Source organism: Myotis yumanensis, unplaced genomic scaffold (genome assembly GCF_028538775.1).
Source record: "Myotis yumanensis isolate MYYU_CA2020_CCGP unplaced genomic scaffold, mMyoYum1.0.hap1 SCAF_1, whole genome shotgun sequence".
NCBI classification, from domain to species: Eukaryota; Metazoa; Chordata; class Mammalia; order Chiroptera; family Vespertilionidae; genus Myotis; species Myotis yumanensis.
Window position 1 is genome coordinate 187,838,493 of NW_027223752.1, and position 18,884 is coordinate 187,857,376.

The window sequence follows — 18,884 nt, forward strand, 5'->3', positions numbered from 1 at the left end:
AGTGAAAATTGATCCACGTTGGTAGCATGCCCAAGTTTCCAAGAATCAATGTATATTCTCTCTGGAAGAATATACTGTCAACTCAGGACACAAAGAACTTTCAGAGATAAAGTTCCAGAGAACATGAGTTCACATTTAAAAATAAAACCAAATTAAGAAAATATAAATTAAAAGGGATAGGGAAACAAGCTTGATGTTTCAGGAAAATTAATAAAATTTAAAAATCTGGAAATTTCAATCAAAATTAAAAGAGAAGAGGTACAGATATATACTATCATTAGTGAACATCATAAAGTTAAAGCAGAGATTTATGTGGAATAGAGAGTATTTGGGCATCTTTACACTGTCTTATTCTGTGAGGCTAATGTAAACTTGATTCTCCAAAGAAAACTCGTTAGAAAAGGCAAATAAATGTCCAATATTACTCATGAATGTAATCCAAAAAATCATAAGCCAAATATTAGCAAACTGAACACTACAAAGAACACAAATTGTGATAATCCAGTATAACATAGTTGGATATATCTCAGGAATGCAAGCAATTAACATTAAAAATTCCATTAAAACAAGTCACTGTCTTATTATAAGATTAAAAAAATAAAAACATTATATAATCACCTCAATATCTGCAGGGGAATTTTTCATAAACTTTTACATTTATTTATGATAAAAATGACTTAGTGAACTAGGAATATATGTATTTTTCCTTTGGGACTGTGTTATATTATCACTCACTTCACCAGCAGCAGTGTGTATGAGTTTCCATTGTTCTAAATCCTCACCTTCATTTAGTGATATTACCTTTTTCCCTTCTGTAAGTATAAAACCACTATGGTTCTAATTTACATCCCCGCTCATTAGTAATTAGTTTAAGCCTATCCTGTATAATAAAAGGCTAATATGCAGATCAACTGAATGGCAGAATGACCTGTCGCTATGATATGAACTGACCACCAGGGGGCAGACGTTCAATGCAGGAGCTGCCCCCTGGTGGTCAGTGTGCTCTCACAGGGGAAGCACCACTCAGCCAGAAGCCAGGTTCATGGCTGGCGAGTGCAGCTGCGGCGGTGGGAGCCTCTCCCGCCTCCGCGGCAGCACTAAGGATATCCGGCTGCTGGTTTAGGCCCGCTCCCCATGGGCCTAACCTGGCAGTCCGACAACCCCTGAGGGCTCCTGGACTGCGAGAGGGCACAGGCTGGGCTTAGGGACCCCCCCTCCCACCAAGTGCACAGATTTCGTTCACTGGCCTCTAGTGGCGTTATGATTAGCTGTGATATCTGAGAGAGTGTCCTCCCAACCTCTTCTTCTTGTCTTCAGAAATGTCTTGGCTATTCTTGGCTCTTGGTTAATCTATATAAACGTTAGTATCAGCTTGCCAGGCTTCATGAAAAGCTCTGCTTAAACTCTACCTCTACATTAATTTCTTTCTTCCTCACATAATGGATTTTCCTGAGCAGCAGGGAGCTCTTCTCCAAACAGTGGTTCAGGGAACCCAGGCTCCTTCCATCTTATGTCTCTGCCAACTTCAAATCTGCTCTTTGTTGACCACAGGCATGGAGATCGCCCATGTCTGAGGGCGGTGCACAAAAATGGGCTCACATTTCACTAGGTAGAAACTGAGCTGCGTGGTCACAACCAGCACAAAGAAGGCTGGGTTATGTTGTTTAGCTCTGTGCCCAGAAGAAAGAAGAATGAGCCTATTTATTTACACTATTTTTAATGCCTTTCTATAAATTTGTATAAGTTTCTCAAAGCTCTTACATTTTTGTTAGGTTTATTTCTAGACATTGTGTAGTACTTGACAATATTTAGTAAAATGGAAGATACCACATCTTTGACCCAGCAATTTCACTGTCTTACACATGTCCACTAGGAAACATGGAAAATGATGTTAATAGAAGCATTTTTGTAGGAGAAAACAATTAGACATAATCCAAATGTCTAGCAATAGCATGATAGACAAACGTAATCATGCTGTGTCAATTCAATGGTGTATGATACAGAGTAAAAATAAATGTACTATAATATTTATTTTATTAAATTCACAGATATGATTTTAAGTGAAAAGAGGCAATTTGACCAATAATAGATATAAGATTTATCTAAAAGTTTTAAATATGAGAACTGTGAATTATTTAAGGATGTTATCTATGTGGTAAAATCAGAAATGAATGCAAGCAAATGATGAATACAAAACTCAGGACAATGCTGACCTCTTGGCAATGGGCAGGAAGACACTGTGGGAGGAGCACATAGGGTTTCCACATGGCTCTGTTCTAATTATTAAACTGGTAGAGGGTACAGGGTATTTTTATTCTTATGCTGTATAACTTGCATACATGTCCCAATATTTTATATGTAGCAAGGATTTCCTTACTTAAAAATAAAAGTAGTCATAGGCTCCATCTATATTATTTTTCCAGACCATTATAAGCTGTTCTTAACCTATATAATAAAAGCTTAACACGCAAATCGACCAAATGGTGGAACGACCCGTGGAACGACTGGTCACTATGACATGCATTGACCACCAGGGGGCAGATGCTCAGCGCAGGGGCCCCTGATCGCCCTACTGGTCACCCTAAAGATCATCCCTGCTCACTGGCCAGGCCTAGGGACCCTACCCATGCACGAATTTCGTGCACTGGGCCTCTAGTTCAATGATAAAAGCTTATTAAATCAAGCTTTTCCCACTGAAGTGCTTAACATATGCCAATTCTTTTCCCTTAAATACCTTCTACTACTTCATCATCAATTCACTTATTATGATAATGTTCCCTTTGAAACCTGTTCAGGTGTCACCTCAGATACCCATGACCTTCCTAAATTTTAATTTTCTCACCTTTAACTTAGGATAATAGTTTCTAGCTCACAAAATTGTAACACTGTTTTAAAGAGTATAAATATGTTATTGAAACTGATGTTAATAGCAATCTTTTTATTCATATTTTCTTCACTAAACATGTGTTGAGCATCTGCTGTGTTACAAACTCTGTAGGGGGTACAAAACGGGTAAGATATAATGCCTCTTCTTAAGGAAGGAGCTGGTCACACAACTAGAGGATGCTTCCTTAAGGGGTGTAATTGTGGAATATAAATAGTGTTAAAGAACCTCATGGGAGAAAGAAATTGGTTCTGTAAATCTTGCTCAAAGAGGTGGTGGTATATCAGATGAGCCTCCGATTTTTTTCCCCCAGTTTGTTCGTGCGCACGCCAAGTTTCTCTTCATCTTGCCCACATTCTACTAAACTTTCCAAGTATTTCAGATGAGTCACCATGCCCCCACACCGATTCCTGAAGGACTCACCCATCCTATCCCTCTGCCTCCTTCGCTCTCACTTCCATCCAGGGGAAGCCATCCACTGTTGCCTGTTGGCGGATGGGATGAACAGATTCCATTTTACCCTTGTCTAGACTTGGGCAAAGTAAGTGCCCTCAAAATGCCACATAAATATTTTTTTTTGGAATGTTATGTGTCCATGAATCATCGGGCTTCATTAGACGGGTCATTTTGATTCCATTTTTTAAGCGACCAGGAGAACCAATATCTGACAAATTTACTTACCCAGAGAGACAGTTCTGGGAAAAAGCTAATACTGGACACCAGCTCCAGGAAGCCACATGCTAATTTTTCTATTTTGGAAGGATGCAGTCATCACTGCAGATTTAGAAACATCTTAAAACCTCCTAGTTTCTTAAAATCTTTGGAGACGTCATGTTTTTCCAGCGTAATATAAACTATCTTTAATAATGGGGATTTAATAGAGAAAAGAAAAAGACCTGTGTGCAGCTTCTCCAGACATTCTTCCTGAGAGCTCAGTTTTGCTAGTAGAATTTTTCAAAGTGGTATGTTTTTTCTTGTCGTCTGGAATGATCCCTTTAAAACATTAGCCAGGCCTTTCATACCCCTTCTCTTAATACTGTAATGGCCTCCTAGGGAAAATAATCTAAAGCTCTTCGTGTGGCTTACCAGTTTACTACATATGGCCCAGCCACACTGGTCTTCTTGTCTGTCCTCGAACTTGCCATGGGTGTTCCCAAAGGCTGGGGGCTATGCGCTAGCTCTTCCTCTGGCAGAATCACTCTTGCTCAGATTTTTACTGAGCTCTTTCCTAGTTCTCTTAAATGTCTGCTGAAATCGACTCAAATGCTACCCTCAGAGAAGTGTTTCCTGATTGCTTTCTGTAGCTAATACTGCTGTAGGTTTTTTCATAGCATATGTCACTACTATCTGACATTATTACGTATGGTCAAATTTTTATGTTTGTTTGTTCTCTTTCTCTTCAGTGTATGCTCAAGGAGGACTGGGGCCTTGTCTATATCCTGACACTTGCTACATAGTGGTATTCAACAAACATTTGTTGAATGAATAAAGTAAAGAGCTTACATTTCTGTTGCCCAGAAGGGGGAGGGTTAAAAAAAAAAAAAAGACAGGCTTCGTGGTGGTATCCATGGTTGTACAAGACAGAGGTAGTGTGAATTTTTATAGAAAATATACAAAAGTGGACATCAGAAGATCTGGGCATATTAGGCAAATCTAATATGGATAGGTCTGCATGTCAATTTCCTCTGACTACATAAAGTTGTTAAGCTTAAAGGATATAAAAAAAGAGGTAACTTTTCATAAGTCTTTAAAACTTTTTTAAAATAGATAAAATAGATTTTTATTGCTTTCAGAGAGGAAGGGAGAGGGAGAGGGAGAGAGAAAAAAACATCAAAGATGAGAGAGAATCATTGATCAGCTGCCTCCTGCACATCACACACTGGGGATCGAGCCTGCAACCCAGGCATGTGCCCTGCCCAGGAATTGAACCATGACCTCTTGATTCATAGGTTGACGCTCAACCACTGAGCCATGCCAGCCAGGCCTGTCTTTAAATCTTTTTTGGTTTTTTAAAACATTTTTATTTATTTCAGAGAAGAAAGGAGGGAGGGAGGGAGGGAGGAAGGGAGGGAGGGAGAGAGAGAGAGAGAAACATCAATGATGAGAGAGAATCATTGATTGGCTGCCTCCTGCATGCCCCCTGTTGGGGATCAAGCCCGCAACCCAGGCATGTGCCCTTGACCAGAATCAACCTGGGACCCTTCAGTCCACAAGTCGATGCTCTCTCCATTGAGCCAAACTAGCTAGGGCAAGTCTTTCAATCTTAATGGAACTATTGCCATCTCTTTGGGCCAACATGCAGATATTAAAAAAGCAAAACCAGCTATTCAAATTAAAATTTACAACTTATAGAGCTAGAAAAATTCTCCTAAACATCTAATAAACTTCCAGTCTCCATAAAAGGGAAAAAAATAGCAATGAGAAAATGAATTGAAAAGCTGTTACAAAAGAAGAAAATATAATATTTCCACATATGCATACATTAAAAATGCAATTATAAGCATTGCTTTCTTGGCTCCTAAAGTTGAGTCTTTATAAAATTACCTAGGATTTTCATAATGGCTCTTTCTCTGAGGAATAAGTAGATATGCTAATCTCAGCTGGTTACAAATTTTAATTTCATAATATCCACAGCCATCTCTTATAATCCTGTGAGTCACTCTATGTAGCTGAAGAAAACAGCAAAAGCCCGCTTCTAATTAAGTTGTTTAAATTCCCTTTTTCTAATAAGGAAACCCATGCTATTGTGTGATAAATACTAAAAAGTATTAGTAAAAAGGTAAATTTCTAAGATTTATGTAAGGTAAACATAAAGATTTTAAATGTTACTATTTGGATGAATAAATGAGGATGGCATTTCATAGTTCAGACTCAGACTTTTCTAAGTGAGGACCTATTTTGATATGCTGACCTTATTTATTTAGGTTCTTGGCCAAGGTTATTGCCATATTATTGAGATAGTGTGGGTAATGAAGCTATTAAAATGTGCATGTTGAAGCCCAGGTATAATTTGTGTGTCTGTTTACTTGAGGGAGGTGGAGGGCAGTTTTATTAAAATAATACCTGTATGTATTGAAGATGAAAAGTATGTACTAAATAACCCCTGTGGAAGGAAACCGACTGTTTGTTTTGCAGGGTAGAGTGTCAGTCGTGGACACTGCCCTGATTCAGTGAGTGGGGCTTCTGTCGCCCCAGCCTCCTTTCCTGTCTCTATTCTGTGCACAGAATCCATTGAATAGAGTCTCAGAGAAGTGGAGAGGCCTATTCTGAAAAGGCAGAGGAGGATAGCAGCCATTCATTAGCCTGGGAAAGTTCCTAATCATTAGTCAGGGCCAACCTCCGGTGCCACCTCCTGGCATCTTCCCCAACCTTCTTCCTCATGCTCCAGACATATGTTCTTTTAGCCCTCTGAGCTGGCATCATCTTCTACGATATTATGTATTCCACGGCATAATATTAATCACATATGGATAAGTATTCCCAACACACCGAGCTTCTCCTAGTCAACTCTGTATCTGTACACCTAGCACAGAGCCTGGCCTATAGTGGTGCCGGCTGAATTAATATTATATTCAGAATAAATAAGTTAATGTAGGTACTATTCACCACCACCACCCTGCGAGTGTATAGAATCCAGCCAAGGGTCAGCTGGGATGATCCTGGCTTTTTCTTTGGACTGTCAAAATTGAGAGGGTGCAGACATTGTGCATAATAGTTTTTAAAGACTGTCAAGAATTTTAAACCTCCTTCTTTTTAACAGTGGTCCTTTCCCAAACTCTCAATTCTGCTATTATTTTTTCCTCTCTGATGGACTTTCAAGTCCATTGCTTCCCCCTTCTGGCCTCTTCCCAATGAATGCCGCCATTGATTTGAAAATGACTCTAGTCCTGCTTGCTCTGAGCTGCACATGTGGTGTTCTGGTCTCCCCTTGCTAAGGCTTTTCTCTAGGGGCTATGAGTGCAGAAGTGTGTGCATGGAACGCACTCCAGTGTAGTTAGATTTACACTTGGTCCCTACAAAAGAATAACCAGAAGGGTCAGAGAGAGAGAGAGAGAGAGAGGGAGAGAGAGAGAGAGTGTGTGTGTGTGTGTGTGTGTGTGTGTGTGTGTGTGTGTAGGGAAGGATGAGAGTGTAGAAGAAAATGGGGGAAATTAAGGGGAGACTTAAAGAGGACATGAGTTTTATGGTCTCTGAAAATTTCCTTGACATTCTTTTCCAGGTTGACTTTGGATTTGCTAAGAAAATAGGATCTGGACAGAAAACATGGACATTCTGTGGGACCCCAGAGTATGTAGCCCCTGAAGTCATTCTCAACAAAGGCCATGACTTCAGTGTGGATTTCTGGTCCCTGGGAATTCTAGTGTATGAGCTCCTGACTGGCAAGTAAGTCCTTTCAAGTTGTGTTCTGCCTCTTCTTCGGAGAAGTGCCAAAATAACTAGTGATTTATGAGCTTAACATTTTGGAATGTGATGCCTTTTCGTCTTTACATTATTTCACACATAGTATGCTTGCTAGTTTATAATGTAGAGAAAAGATGCAGGAAGGTAAAAGAAAGGCGCACAGAATGCTGTGGTTTACCTAGAATGGCAAGCCCTCTTAGTGTAGATAACATATTAAGTGTGTGAAGGTTTTGATAATTCAGCATAAGAATATGAAAAGGAATTGAAATTGTAGGCTATGTTATTGTTTCCTTTTGTATAGTTTTGTAATTGACAAAATAGTAATCATGTTTCAATTGAATTCATTGATCAATTAAACTAAATTTAGCCATGTTCTTCTATCTTCCCAATAAATCATTAACCAGAAATGCTAAGAGAAAGCAACATTGCTGAAATTAAATGTCATTCCTCTTGTCATCTGCTTTCTAGAGGTGCTAATTAACAGAGACATGACACAGCAGAGGTTTTAGCAGTTAAAATTGAATTGTCATTCCCAAAGAGATTAAGGGAGTATATTAATGAATCCAAGATTCCAAATATTCAACATGCGCACACATATTTATAATCATACATGCGCACCCCCGTACATATATAGGCTATATGTAATATCAACTCGTATTTGTAAAATACTTTAGTTTACAGAGCACTTACCTGTGTAAAAACTTGCATGGAAGCTAAAGCAAGAAACTTTATCACTTTTTTACAATTTAAATTTTGATTATTTTATGATTTAGAGATTATAGATTAGAAGACCAGGGCAGTGAGCTACCTGCCTAAGATTGGGGATTTCATCCCAGATCTTCTGACTAAATGTGATGCATTTTCCATTACATACATGTCATGTAGCATAGTGCATGGACATACCCACCAGATTCGGATCAGTTATCTTTCCAATTCTGTACTTCCATTTTTCATTTACTGATTTGCCTATCCTTATAAACCTTTATAACCAAATATCCTGAGTCTTAATTTCAGGGAGGATTTGCATGTGGAATGGCATAAGAAAATACCAGAATGAGCCCATTGATGGGAATTCAAGTCTCAATACATATTTTACAAAACGAGTTTTACGGAATCTTCTTGAACTTTTTACACTACAAATTTTAATGTTCAATTACCTGTGACTACATTCTATGTCCTTGTCAATATGCATTGAGCAAACAGATATGGAAGATTATATTATCTGTAATAAGTTTCAAATATTCATTGCATAAAATTTTGAAGGAAAGAAAGGAAGGATATCCAGATAGTCACTCAGAGAGAAAGTCGCTTAAGGTCTTGAAACACAAAGAATTCTATTTCATGAATTTGTTTTCTCATCCCTGGAAAATTTGTTAGCTGCATTTCTAAGAGACACGTGATATTTCCCTTAGGTCACTGAAGAATAAACATTTCAGTCTTCACCAACTGGGATAAATTGTTAAAGGCGAAGGAAAATCAAATGAGGGAAGAAGGAAGCAGGGAGGAAACCCCAATAATTTGGAGTTGCTAAGGTGGCTTGAGCTGTCATAAAAAAGTTGGTAAAGATTTTCAGGGTAGAGCACAAGAAAAATTAATTTTATATGCCCTGAACTCTAGAGTCAGGAGGTAAATGAAAATGAGAAAATAATTCAAAAACAAAATGCAATATAGTTGTAATATAAACGAGTTGAAAATATTATAGCCATGTTTTTGTTTCCTACCTCATTTTCTTCACAGGTGAAACAGATTGCTGAAAGTTAGCACACTGACCTTATTACAAGTTTATTACCCAGAGAGGGGACTCTCAACATGAAAAAGTTCTCAAGCATGACTGAGAAATAGCAGGCAGTTCATGAAAGTCATCTTTATTTTTCAAATATTAAAGGACACAGTAGAGTTGATTATGAAGTGTTTTTAAAAGCAAAGTGTATGCATTAAAATGGTATTCAAATTCAATTCCCAGTTCTTTCTTTCTCATCTTAGCAACTCTTTCCTTGAAGTACTCTCTTCACAGGACCTCTCTCTCTCCCATTTCTTTTCCCACACCGGCGGCTCCATCTCAGTCTCCATTACTGGGTCCCCTTCATCATCCTGACCGCTAAGTATTGGGCCACTTCTGGTCTTGATCTCTCTTCCATCTACTCCAGTGATGGCGAACCTTTTGAGCTCGGCGTGTCAGCATTTTGAAAAACCCTAACTTAACTCTGGTGCCGTGTCACATATAGAAATTTTTTTATCTTTGCAACCATAGTAAAACAAAGACTTATAGTTTTGATATTTATTTTATATATTTAAATGCCGTTTAACAAAGAAAAATCAACCAAAAAAATGAGTTCGTGTGTCACCTCTGACACGCGTGTCATAGGTTCGCCATCACTGATCTACTCACTCCCTGGGTGATCATCAAGCTCCATGATCCTAAATACTGCCTGGTGACTTGCCAGAATCATATCTCCAGCTCTAAGCTCTTCCATGAATGTCAGACACAGAAATTCAACTGCCTGCTTAGCATCTCTATTTTATGTTCAAACTTGACTCTGCATTCCTCATAATCTGCTCTGCACCCCTGCACCCACACCCCACCCCAGTCATTCTTTTCTGAGTCAGTGTAGCTTCCTTCAGTAGGTCAAAACACTTGGCCATCATTCTCGAATTCTTTCTTTCTACCTTACACCACATTCACCTACCAGCTAGTCCTGTTTGCTTTACTGTCTAAATAAATCCAGAATCCAGCCACATCTTATCACCTTCGCCACTACCATCCTAGTCCAGGCTGCCATCTGCCATGCCTGCCTTTCTCCACCGCTATCACCATCACAGTTTATGGTCCACACATTAAAGAGGAAAAAAAAAAAAAGCTTACCATGACTGCTGTAAATTAGATCATTTGACTCACAACATATCCCAGGTCCTTACAATAGCCCAATAGATCTATATAACATTGTAACTGTCTCCTATATCCCTTTCTCCTGCTTATTCTCTCCACTGGCAACACTGCCCTCCTCACTGCTCCAAGAACAACTCATACCCATCCTGACTCATGGCCTTTGTATTGCTGTCTTGGAATCCTCTGACCACCGTTAAAGGTGTGGTTCATTCACCCCTTCTCTTCATTCATACCTCTGCTCCACTGTCAACTTATGAGAGAAGTTTCTTGTATCTATGCTGTCTTTAAAAAAAAAAATCACACCTCTCTGTCATTTTCTGTCACCTCCCACTTTATTTTTTCTTTTTAGCGATTATCAATACCTGAGCAATTACTTGTATGGGTATATGTGTAATTTGTTAAATGGTGTGAAATTGATGAAATTATTTTCTACCATTTCTCCAGACTTGTCATAGAGCAACTAATGCGAGAGAGAGAAGAGGAAGGAAGGGAGGGAGAGAGGAAGGAAATAAGGGAGGGAGGGAAGAAAGTCTTAGTTGTACATGTGTCTCAGAACCTGGTCCTAGTGTCCTATTTTGTCTTTTCTCTAGCCCGCCCTTTTCCGGGACTGACCAAATGATGACCTACAATTTGATTCTCAAAGGAATTGAAAAAATGGATTTTCCCAGAAAAATAACAAGAAAACCTGAGGATTTGATTAGGAGACTTTGCAGGTGAGAATGACACTTAGAAACCTCTTGTTCCTGGGGAAAGTGTGAAAGTTTCTTATTTCTGTCTCTGCACATTTTAAATTAGGTATATATTTACTTTCTGTACTTTTCTCTGTAGCTAAAGTGTAATTAAAGAAAATTCGTTTCTGTGTTGCAGTCTATCCTGGGAGTTTGAGGTTACCTTATTTAAGGAATCACTGTACTGACTTATAAAAGATGTAAAATCTTCAGGTTGCTTTAGGAGTCATCCTTATCTGTTAGAGCACAATGGAACCACAAACCTTAGCATAATAAAGGAGTAATTAATTTACAATCTTGTTATTTTGAGAGAAAACCAATGGTGATGATAAAGTGTTACCATATGCCCTCTTTCAATTTTCATTTTTTTTAAAAAAAGCACTCTTCTAGCCTTATTTTATTATTATTTTTATTGAGGTATAATGGGCATATAATATTATATTGGTTTTGCATGTACAATGCAATGATTTGATATTTGTAAACACTGCATAATGATTACCACAATAAGTTTAGTTACCATCTGTCGCCATACAGTTACACAAAATTTTTTCTTTCTTGTAATGGGAACTTTTAAGATTTACTCTCTTGTCAACTTTTAAATATTTACTACAATATTATTGACTGTAATCACCATGCTGTAAATTACATCACCATGACTTACTTATTTTATAACTGGAAGTTTGGACCTCTTGATCTCATTCACCCATTTTGTCCACCCTACCTCCCTCCCCACTGGCAACCACTATTTTGTTCTCTAAATCTATGAGTTTTGGTTTGTTGGTTTATTTGTTTTAATTTTAGATTCCACATATTAGTTACATCCTACAGTATCTGTCTTTCTCTGTCAGACTTATTTCACTTAGCATAATACCTTCAAGGTCCATCCATGTTGTAAATGGAAAGATTTCATTTTTTTTGTGCCTGAGTAGTATTCCATTATATATATATATATTCTTTATCCACTTATCCATTGATGAACATCACATCTTCTTTATCCACTCATCCACTGATGGACACTTAGGTTGATTTTATAGCTTGGTTATTATCTAAATATATAAAAGGCTAAGTGATGGTCCGTCCGTCCATCCAACCAACCGACCAACCGGTACACATGATGCACACTAGCAATTTAAAAATAAATGTTGACTCATGCATGCATGATGCATATAAAGCTCTCTCTGGTGCCAATCGCATGCATGTTTTAATTTTATAATAGTATATTATATATACTATTTTGACATGTAATTTTTTGCAGTAATGTAATTACTGCATGGATCTTTCTCCTAATTAATTTCCTTTCAATGTGCACGAATCTGTGCACTGGGCCACTAGTAAATAATATTGCAGAGAACATAGGGGGTGCATCTGTGTTTTTGAATGAGTGTTTTTATTTTCTTTGGATAAATACCTAGAACATCGATGGGAGAGAAACATCGACCAGCTGCCTCCTGCACATCTCCCACGGGGATGTGCCCGCAACCCAGGTACATGCCCTTGACCAGAATCGAACCCGGGACCTTTCAGTCCACAGGCCAACGCTCTATCCACTGAGCCAAACCGGTTTTGGCGATTTTCTGCACATTTTTAATTTTTTTTTTTGCTATCAAGTTGTATGATTACTTTATATATTTTGGATATTAACTCCTTATCAGATATGTGATTTGTAAATATTTTATTTCATTCTGTAGGTTGTCTTTTCATTTTGGTGATGGTTTCCTTTGCTATGCAAATGCTTTTTATTTTTATGTAATTCCTTTTATTTTTGCTTTTGTTGCCTTTGCTTTTGGAGTCATATCAAAAAAAATCATCACCAAGACTAATGTCAGAGAGCTTACTGCCTATGTGGTTTTTTTAAGGAGTTTTAGGATCACAGATCTTACATTCAAATCTTTAATCCACTTAGAGTTATGTGTGTGCGTGTGTGTGTGTGTGTGTGTGTGTATGCATGTATGTGTATGGTGAAAGATAGTACTCTTTTGCATGTGGCTGTCCAGTTTTCCCAACATCATTATTAAAGAGACTATCCTTTCCCCATAGTATATTTTTGCCTCCTTTGTCATAAATTAATTGTTCATATATACATATGCCTATTTCTTGGCTCTCTATTCTGTTCCATTGATCTATGTGTCTGTTTTTATGGCACTGTCACACTGTTTTGATTAATATAGCTTTGTAATATAGTTTGGTGAGGTTTTTAGGGTTTTGTATATATAAAATTATATCATCTGCGAATAATAACTGTTTGACTTTAACCTTTCCAATGTGGAGGTCTTGCCTAATTGCTCTGACTAGTACTTGTAATGCTATGTTGAATAAAAGTGGTGAGAGTGGATATCCTTTTCTTGTTTCTGATCTTAGAGAAAAAACTTTGACCTTTTTGCCATTGAGTATGATGTTATCTGTAGGTTGTTACATATTATCTTTATTATGTTGAGATACATTATATTTCTTTTGAGAGATTTTATTATAAATGGATGTTGAATTTTGTCAGATGCTTTTTTTAATCTGTTGAGATGATTATATAATTTTACCCTTTATTTTGTTAATGTGTTTCACATTGATTGATTTGCAGATGTTTTGCATCACTGGAATAAAACCTACTTGATCATGGTGCATGTTTTGTTTGCTAATATTTTGTTGAGGATTTTTGCATCTATGTTCATCTATGTTGGCCTGCAATTTCTGTGTATGTGTGTCCTTGTCTGGTTTGGCCTCATAAAATGAGCTTGGAAGCATTCATTTCTTTTCAGTTTTTTGAAAGACTTTGAGAAGTATAGGTATTAAGTCTTCTTTTAATCTTATTTTTTAAAATATATTTTTATTGATTTCAGAGAGGAAAGGAGGAGAGAAAGATAGAAACATCAATGATGAGAGAATCATTGATCAGCTGCCTCCTGAATGCCTCCCACTGTGGATTGAGCCTGCAACCTGGGCATGTGCCCTTGACTGGTCTCAAACCCAGGACCCTTCAGTCCACAGGCCGATGTTCTATCCACTGAGCCAAACCAGCTAGGTATAAATCTTCTTTTTAAACGTTGGTAGAATTCACCTTTGAAGCCATCTGGCCCTGGACTTTTGTTTGTTGGGATATTTTTGTTTACTGATTCAATCTCCTTTTTAATAATCAGTTTATTCAGATTTTCTATTTTTCCATGATTAAGTCTTAAAATATTATGTTTCTACTAGAGGCCCAGTGCATGAAATTTGTGCACTTGGGCGGGGGGGGGGCGGGGGGGGAGGTCCTTCAGCCTGGCCTGTGCCCTCTCATAGCCCGGGAGCCCTCAGTGGATATTAGTCGGACATCCTTAGTGCTGCCATGGAGGCGGGAGAGGCTCCCACCATTGCCGCTACACTCGCCAGCTGTGAGCCCGGCTTCTGGCTGAGCAGTGCTCCCTGTGGGAGTGCACTGACCACCAGGGGGCAGCTCCTGCGTTGAGCGTCTGCCCCCTGGTGGTCAGTGTGTGTCATAGTGACCAGTCATTCTGCCGTCCAGTTGATTTGCATATTAGCCTTTTATTATATTGGATGAATTTATCTGTTTCTTCTAGATACCCAATTTGTTCACAGCAGTCTCTTAAGATCCTTTGCATTTTTTTGGTATCAGTTGTAGCTTCTCTTTCATTTCTGATTTTATTTATTTGAGCTCTTTTTCTTTATTACTTGGTGAGTCTAGCTAAAGATTGTCAATTTTATCTTTTCATAGAACCAAAGCTTAGTTTTGTTGATCCTTTCTTTTAGTCTCTATTTTATTTTTATTTTTTGCTCTGATCTTTATTTTTTCCTTCCTTCTATAAACTTTTGGCTTTGTTCTTCTTTTGATAGTTCCTATAGGTGTAAGTTAAATTGTTCGGGATTTTTTTGTTTCTTGAGGTAGGCCTGTATCACTATTATCCTCCCTCTTAGAACCGATTTTCCTGCATCCTGTAGATTTTTTTAAGTTGTATTGCCATTTTCATTGTTTCAAGTTATTTTTTTTATTTCTGCTTTAATTTCTTTATTGACCCATTGGTTGTTCAGTAATATGTTATTTACTCTCCACATATTTATGATTTTTCCAGTTTTCTTCTCCTACTTGATTATTAGTTTTATACCATTGTGGTTGGAAGATACTTGATATAATTTCAGTCTTCTCTAAATTTATTGAGACTTGTTATGTGCCCTAACATATGATTGATAGAATTCCTGTAGAATATTCCATGTGCACTTGAGAAGAATGTATATTCTGTTGCTTTTGTATGGAGTTTTCTGTATATATCTATTAGGTCTATTTGGTCTAATATGTCCTTGGTGTGAACTGCTGGCTTTAGCGAGGTGGTGGGAGAGGGTGGGGCTAGGGTGTACCTGCTGGCTTCTGAGAAGCTGCAGAGAGCTCTGGGGTGGGGTGTGCTTGCTGACACTGCCCAGGTAGAAGGAGAGGGCAAAAATGGTACAGCACCTCCATCCCAGAGAGAGTCTTAACTGGCCCCTCCCTCTCCAACATACACTTCAAGATTAGCAATGACTCTCCTTTACATATATTCTACATACTTTTCAAACTAATACTTTTGTGCTGGTTCCTGGGACAAATAAGTCTGTGTTTCAGCCCTAGCAAAAGTATGTCAGTTCCCTGCAGACCTGTAAGTCTTCTAAATGTGAGCCTTGTTGGTTTTCAAAGGTAGACATTTTAGGGGCTCAACTCCCCATTGAGGGTCCGAAGGGTTGGGGTGACTGATGTGAACCATGAACCCCTTGCTCCTCAGGGAGAATTTTCAGATTTGTGAGTTCCCTTCTGATTGGTGGAGTTTTTGGCGAGACTGTCTCTTCCTCTCCTACCTGCCTTTGTGGGGCACATTTACAATTTATTGTGAGGGAACTGTTCAACTAGCTTTCAGGTCTTTTTCAGAGAGAATTGTTCCATATGTAGTTGTAGATTCAGTGTGTTCATGGGAAGAGTTGAGTTCAGGTTCTTCCTGCACCACCAACTTGGACCGCGGCCCTGGCCTTATTTTCGATTACTCCCTAATTTCTATTTACCATTAAAAATAATTTATTAGGGAACAGAAGAGTTATATAATTTTGTTTGAATTTTACTTTTTTGCTGCTTCCCCCCCCCCGGCACAGTTGAACTTTTTTAAAAGCATTAAAATTTAATAAATACAGAACATGAAACCTAGCTGTGGGTTGCCAACAGAAATTTCTGCATGCTTCCAGCTGAGGTGTAAATGATTCTCTAAAGCTTTATCTGATTTTCTCAGCAGAGTTTGTAAAATAGCCATCTCCTGTTCTTTTACATATTCATTTCCAGTGCATTTAAAGCACTAGGAGATCTATAGATATAGATAGAAATATAGACATGTACATAAAGATATAAGTATAGTTATATACATATATATATATATATATATATATATATATATATATATATATTATAGATATAGCTGTAGATATATTCCTAACTCTAATTTGACATAACTCCCCTAGAACATGTGTTTCTTATCCCCCTCTACCCAGATGCCTAGTCTATGAATATTGTTGAATAAATTAATGAAAGAATAAAGAAATGTCAAATTTTAAAATTTACTCAATCATAATGATTATAAACTGTCTTTTTAACAATTATTATTTTAGGCAAAATCCAACAGAAAGGCTGGGAAATCTGAAGAATGGAATCAATGACATTAAGAAACACAGGTACATAGTTACTTCTTTGCCCGGAAAAAATATAGAAATTTATAGGAAACTATGCTAATCTTGAAGCTTCTCTCAGTAAACTACAAAGGGTTCCTTTACAGACTCTCAGTTTTTCCTTTTTGGCACTTTATATTTAATTTGTGTTTTACCAGAAGCAGTCACAATAATCAGTCTCAAAATGACTTTTCTAATGCTGGAAATTCATATCATGGATGGATGAAGCTTAACACAAGTTATAAAATCACATCTTCAAGTTATAGCAACTTAGTTTTTTATCCACTGCAATCTTTATTTTTATTTTTAAAATATCAGCTTGGATTCTGTAAATGAATTGTTCTAATTTTCACATTTGATTTGTAATTAAAATATAATATAGTTATTGTCAATATTCAAGAGAATGGGTCAGCTAAATGAACCATTAAGCAGTACTGGATTTCAGTTTTTATTAATATTATACATTTATTTTAAATGTCATTTTCCTTTGACCATCTTTCCACATTCTGAAGCCTCATGTTGTTTTTCACTGTTTGGGTAAAGTACATTGATTTCCCCAAAACAATGTTTTGTCCTTATGTAGTAATCTCACACGGACCTTTTCATTTCTGTGAATTTCTAAATCTGTCCTTTAGAACCATAGAGAACTCCATGAGACAGCCTTTCTTAATTGGTTACATATGTGGAAGTTCAAGCCTTTAAGATTTTTTTTTTTTTCAAATCCATGCCTCGCTAAATTCTCTAATCCTCAAGATGTTTTAATTTTGCTTATGATTTACAGATATAATACATCACCTATTGCTAGTACAAAAAATAAATTTGAGAATTTCATTATTGAAAACCTTTGAGCACACTGATGTGTTCACGTTCAGAAACGAAAACATCTCTCAATATCACATTCCTCTCTGGATATTTTTACTGAAGAATTAAGGGCACATCGACGCTATGTGAAAATAAAGGGAGAAATGCTGCTGGATAAAAACACTATTCATTTTTCTTAACATTGGTGATGCAGCTGCCAGCCCTGCTCCATCTATTCATGAACTTTCTTGAAATGATGCCATGTATTCAACATTGTAAATTCATAGAGGGCTCTGCCTTTAGGGTGAATTAGGGAGAGATGGAGGGAGGAAGGGATGGATGGAAGGAGGGAGGGGGGGGGGACATCTGTGGATTTTATAGACATTAAAACGTTTAAAGTATTTTATTGTTCTTTGTAATCCTTTGCATTACCTTCAGTATAAAGTTTATTACTTGTCTTAGATTCCAATGTATCTTTCTTCCTACAAGCTATTATCACAACTTCCTATCTCATTATAACATGACACATGAACACACCATTCATATGGAACAAACAAGTGTTCTGCCAATTAAAATTACCCTTTCAATATATTTTCCCTCATAATTTTATTAGAAAAGCGTCTTTGTGTTTCTCTTTGGGATAATTGGGGAATAGAGTGATCGAATTGTTAATAGGCTCCAGTTTTATTTTTTTCTTATTTACCTGAGGCTCGTTTAAATGTAGCTGTCAAATTGTGATTGGACGTACATGCAAATTGATGCCAGAGCATTTTCTCACCTTAGGTAATGAAGAATTTTGAATTTTTTTCCTTGTAGGGATTAATTTGCTCACTCTTTTTAACAGGCAGGATGGTTTTTTCCCACATATCTGTAAAGTTAGAGTACAATGTGTAGGGTAGAGTTCACTAGTAAAATGTGTCAGATTTACACAGTGCCTTATGGTAAGCCCAAAGGGACAAAAACAAACAAACAAACAAAAACAACAACAAAAAACCCACCTTATTTTATGCTACTTTCAGAGTGGTTTTTTTTTATAAGATAAAATGTTGGGGGAGGGAGGCCTGAAAAATAGATCTCTCTCTTCCTTCAAATAGGAGTACTATTCTAAAATCTTGCACAAGTCCCCAAAGCTTCTCTACCCAGTTTATTCTCAATCTTCTATACTAATAAAAGGGTAATATGCTAATTAGACTGGACATCTTCAGGACATCCATCCGGATAGCCTTCTGGAAAAAGACACAGTGGCAGGGGCCAAGGCAGAGGCGCTTAGGGGCGACCAGGCCAGCAAGGGAGGGCAGTTAGGGGCAACCAGGCCAGCAGCAGAGGTGGTTAGGGGTGATCAGGCAGGCAGGCAGAGGCAGTTAGGGGCTATCAGACAGGCAGGGGAGCAGTTAGGGGCACCAGGAAGGCAGGCAAGTGAGCAGTTAGGAGCCAGCAGTCCCGGATTGCGAGAGTGACGTCTGACTCCTGGTTTAGGACTGCCTATGGGATCGGGCCTAAACCAGCAGTTGGACATCTC

The 18,884-nt window shown here is 37.8% G+C and overlaps 1 protein-coding gene across 4 annotated transcripts in view; it reads left to right on the plus strand.

Annotated features, from left to right (window-relative positions):
* PRKG2 (protein kinase cGMP-dependent 2) overlaps window positions 1-18,884 on the plus strand; it is a 101,385-nt gene that overhangs the window by 73,587 nt on the left and 8,914 nt on the right. For all 4 annotated transcript variants that reach the window (XM_070394128.1, XM_070394137.1, XM_070394146.1 and 1 more), the window contains 3 exons: window positions 7,104-7,267; window positions 10,763-10,885; window positions 16,508-16,570. In XM_070394128.1, the coding sequence (XP_070250229.1) occupies window positions 7,104-7,267; window positions 10,763-10,885; window positions 16,508-16,570 (350 nt within the window). The remainder of the gene's footprint in view (window positions 1-7,103; window positions 7,268-10,762; window positions 10,886-16,507; window positions 16,571-18,884) is intronic.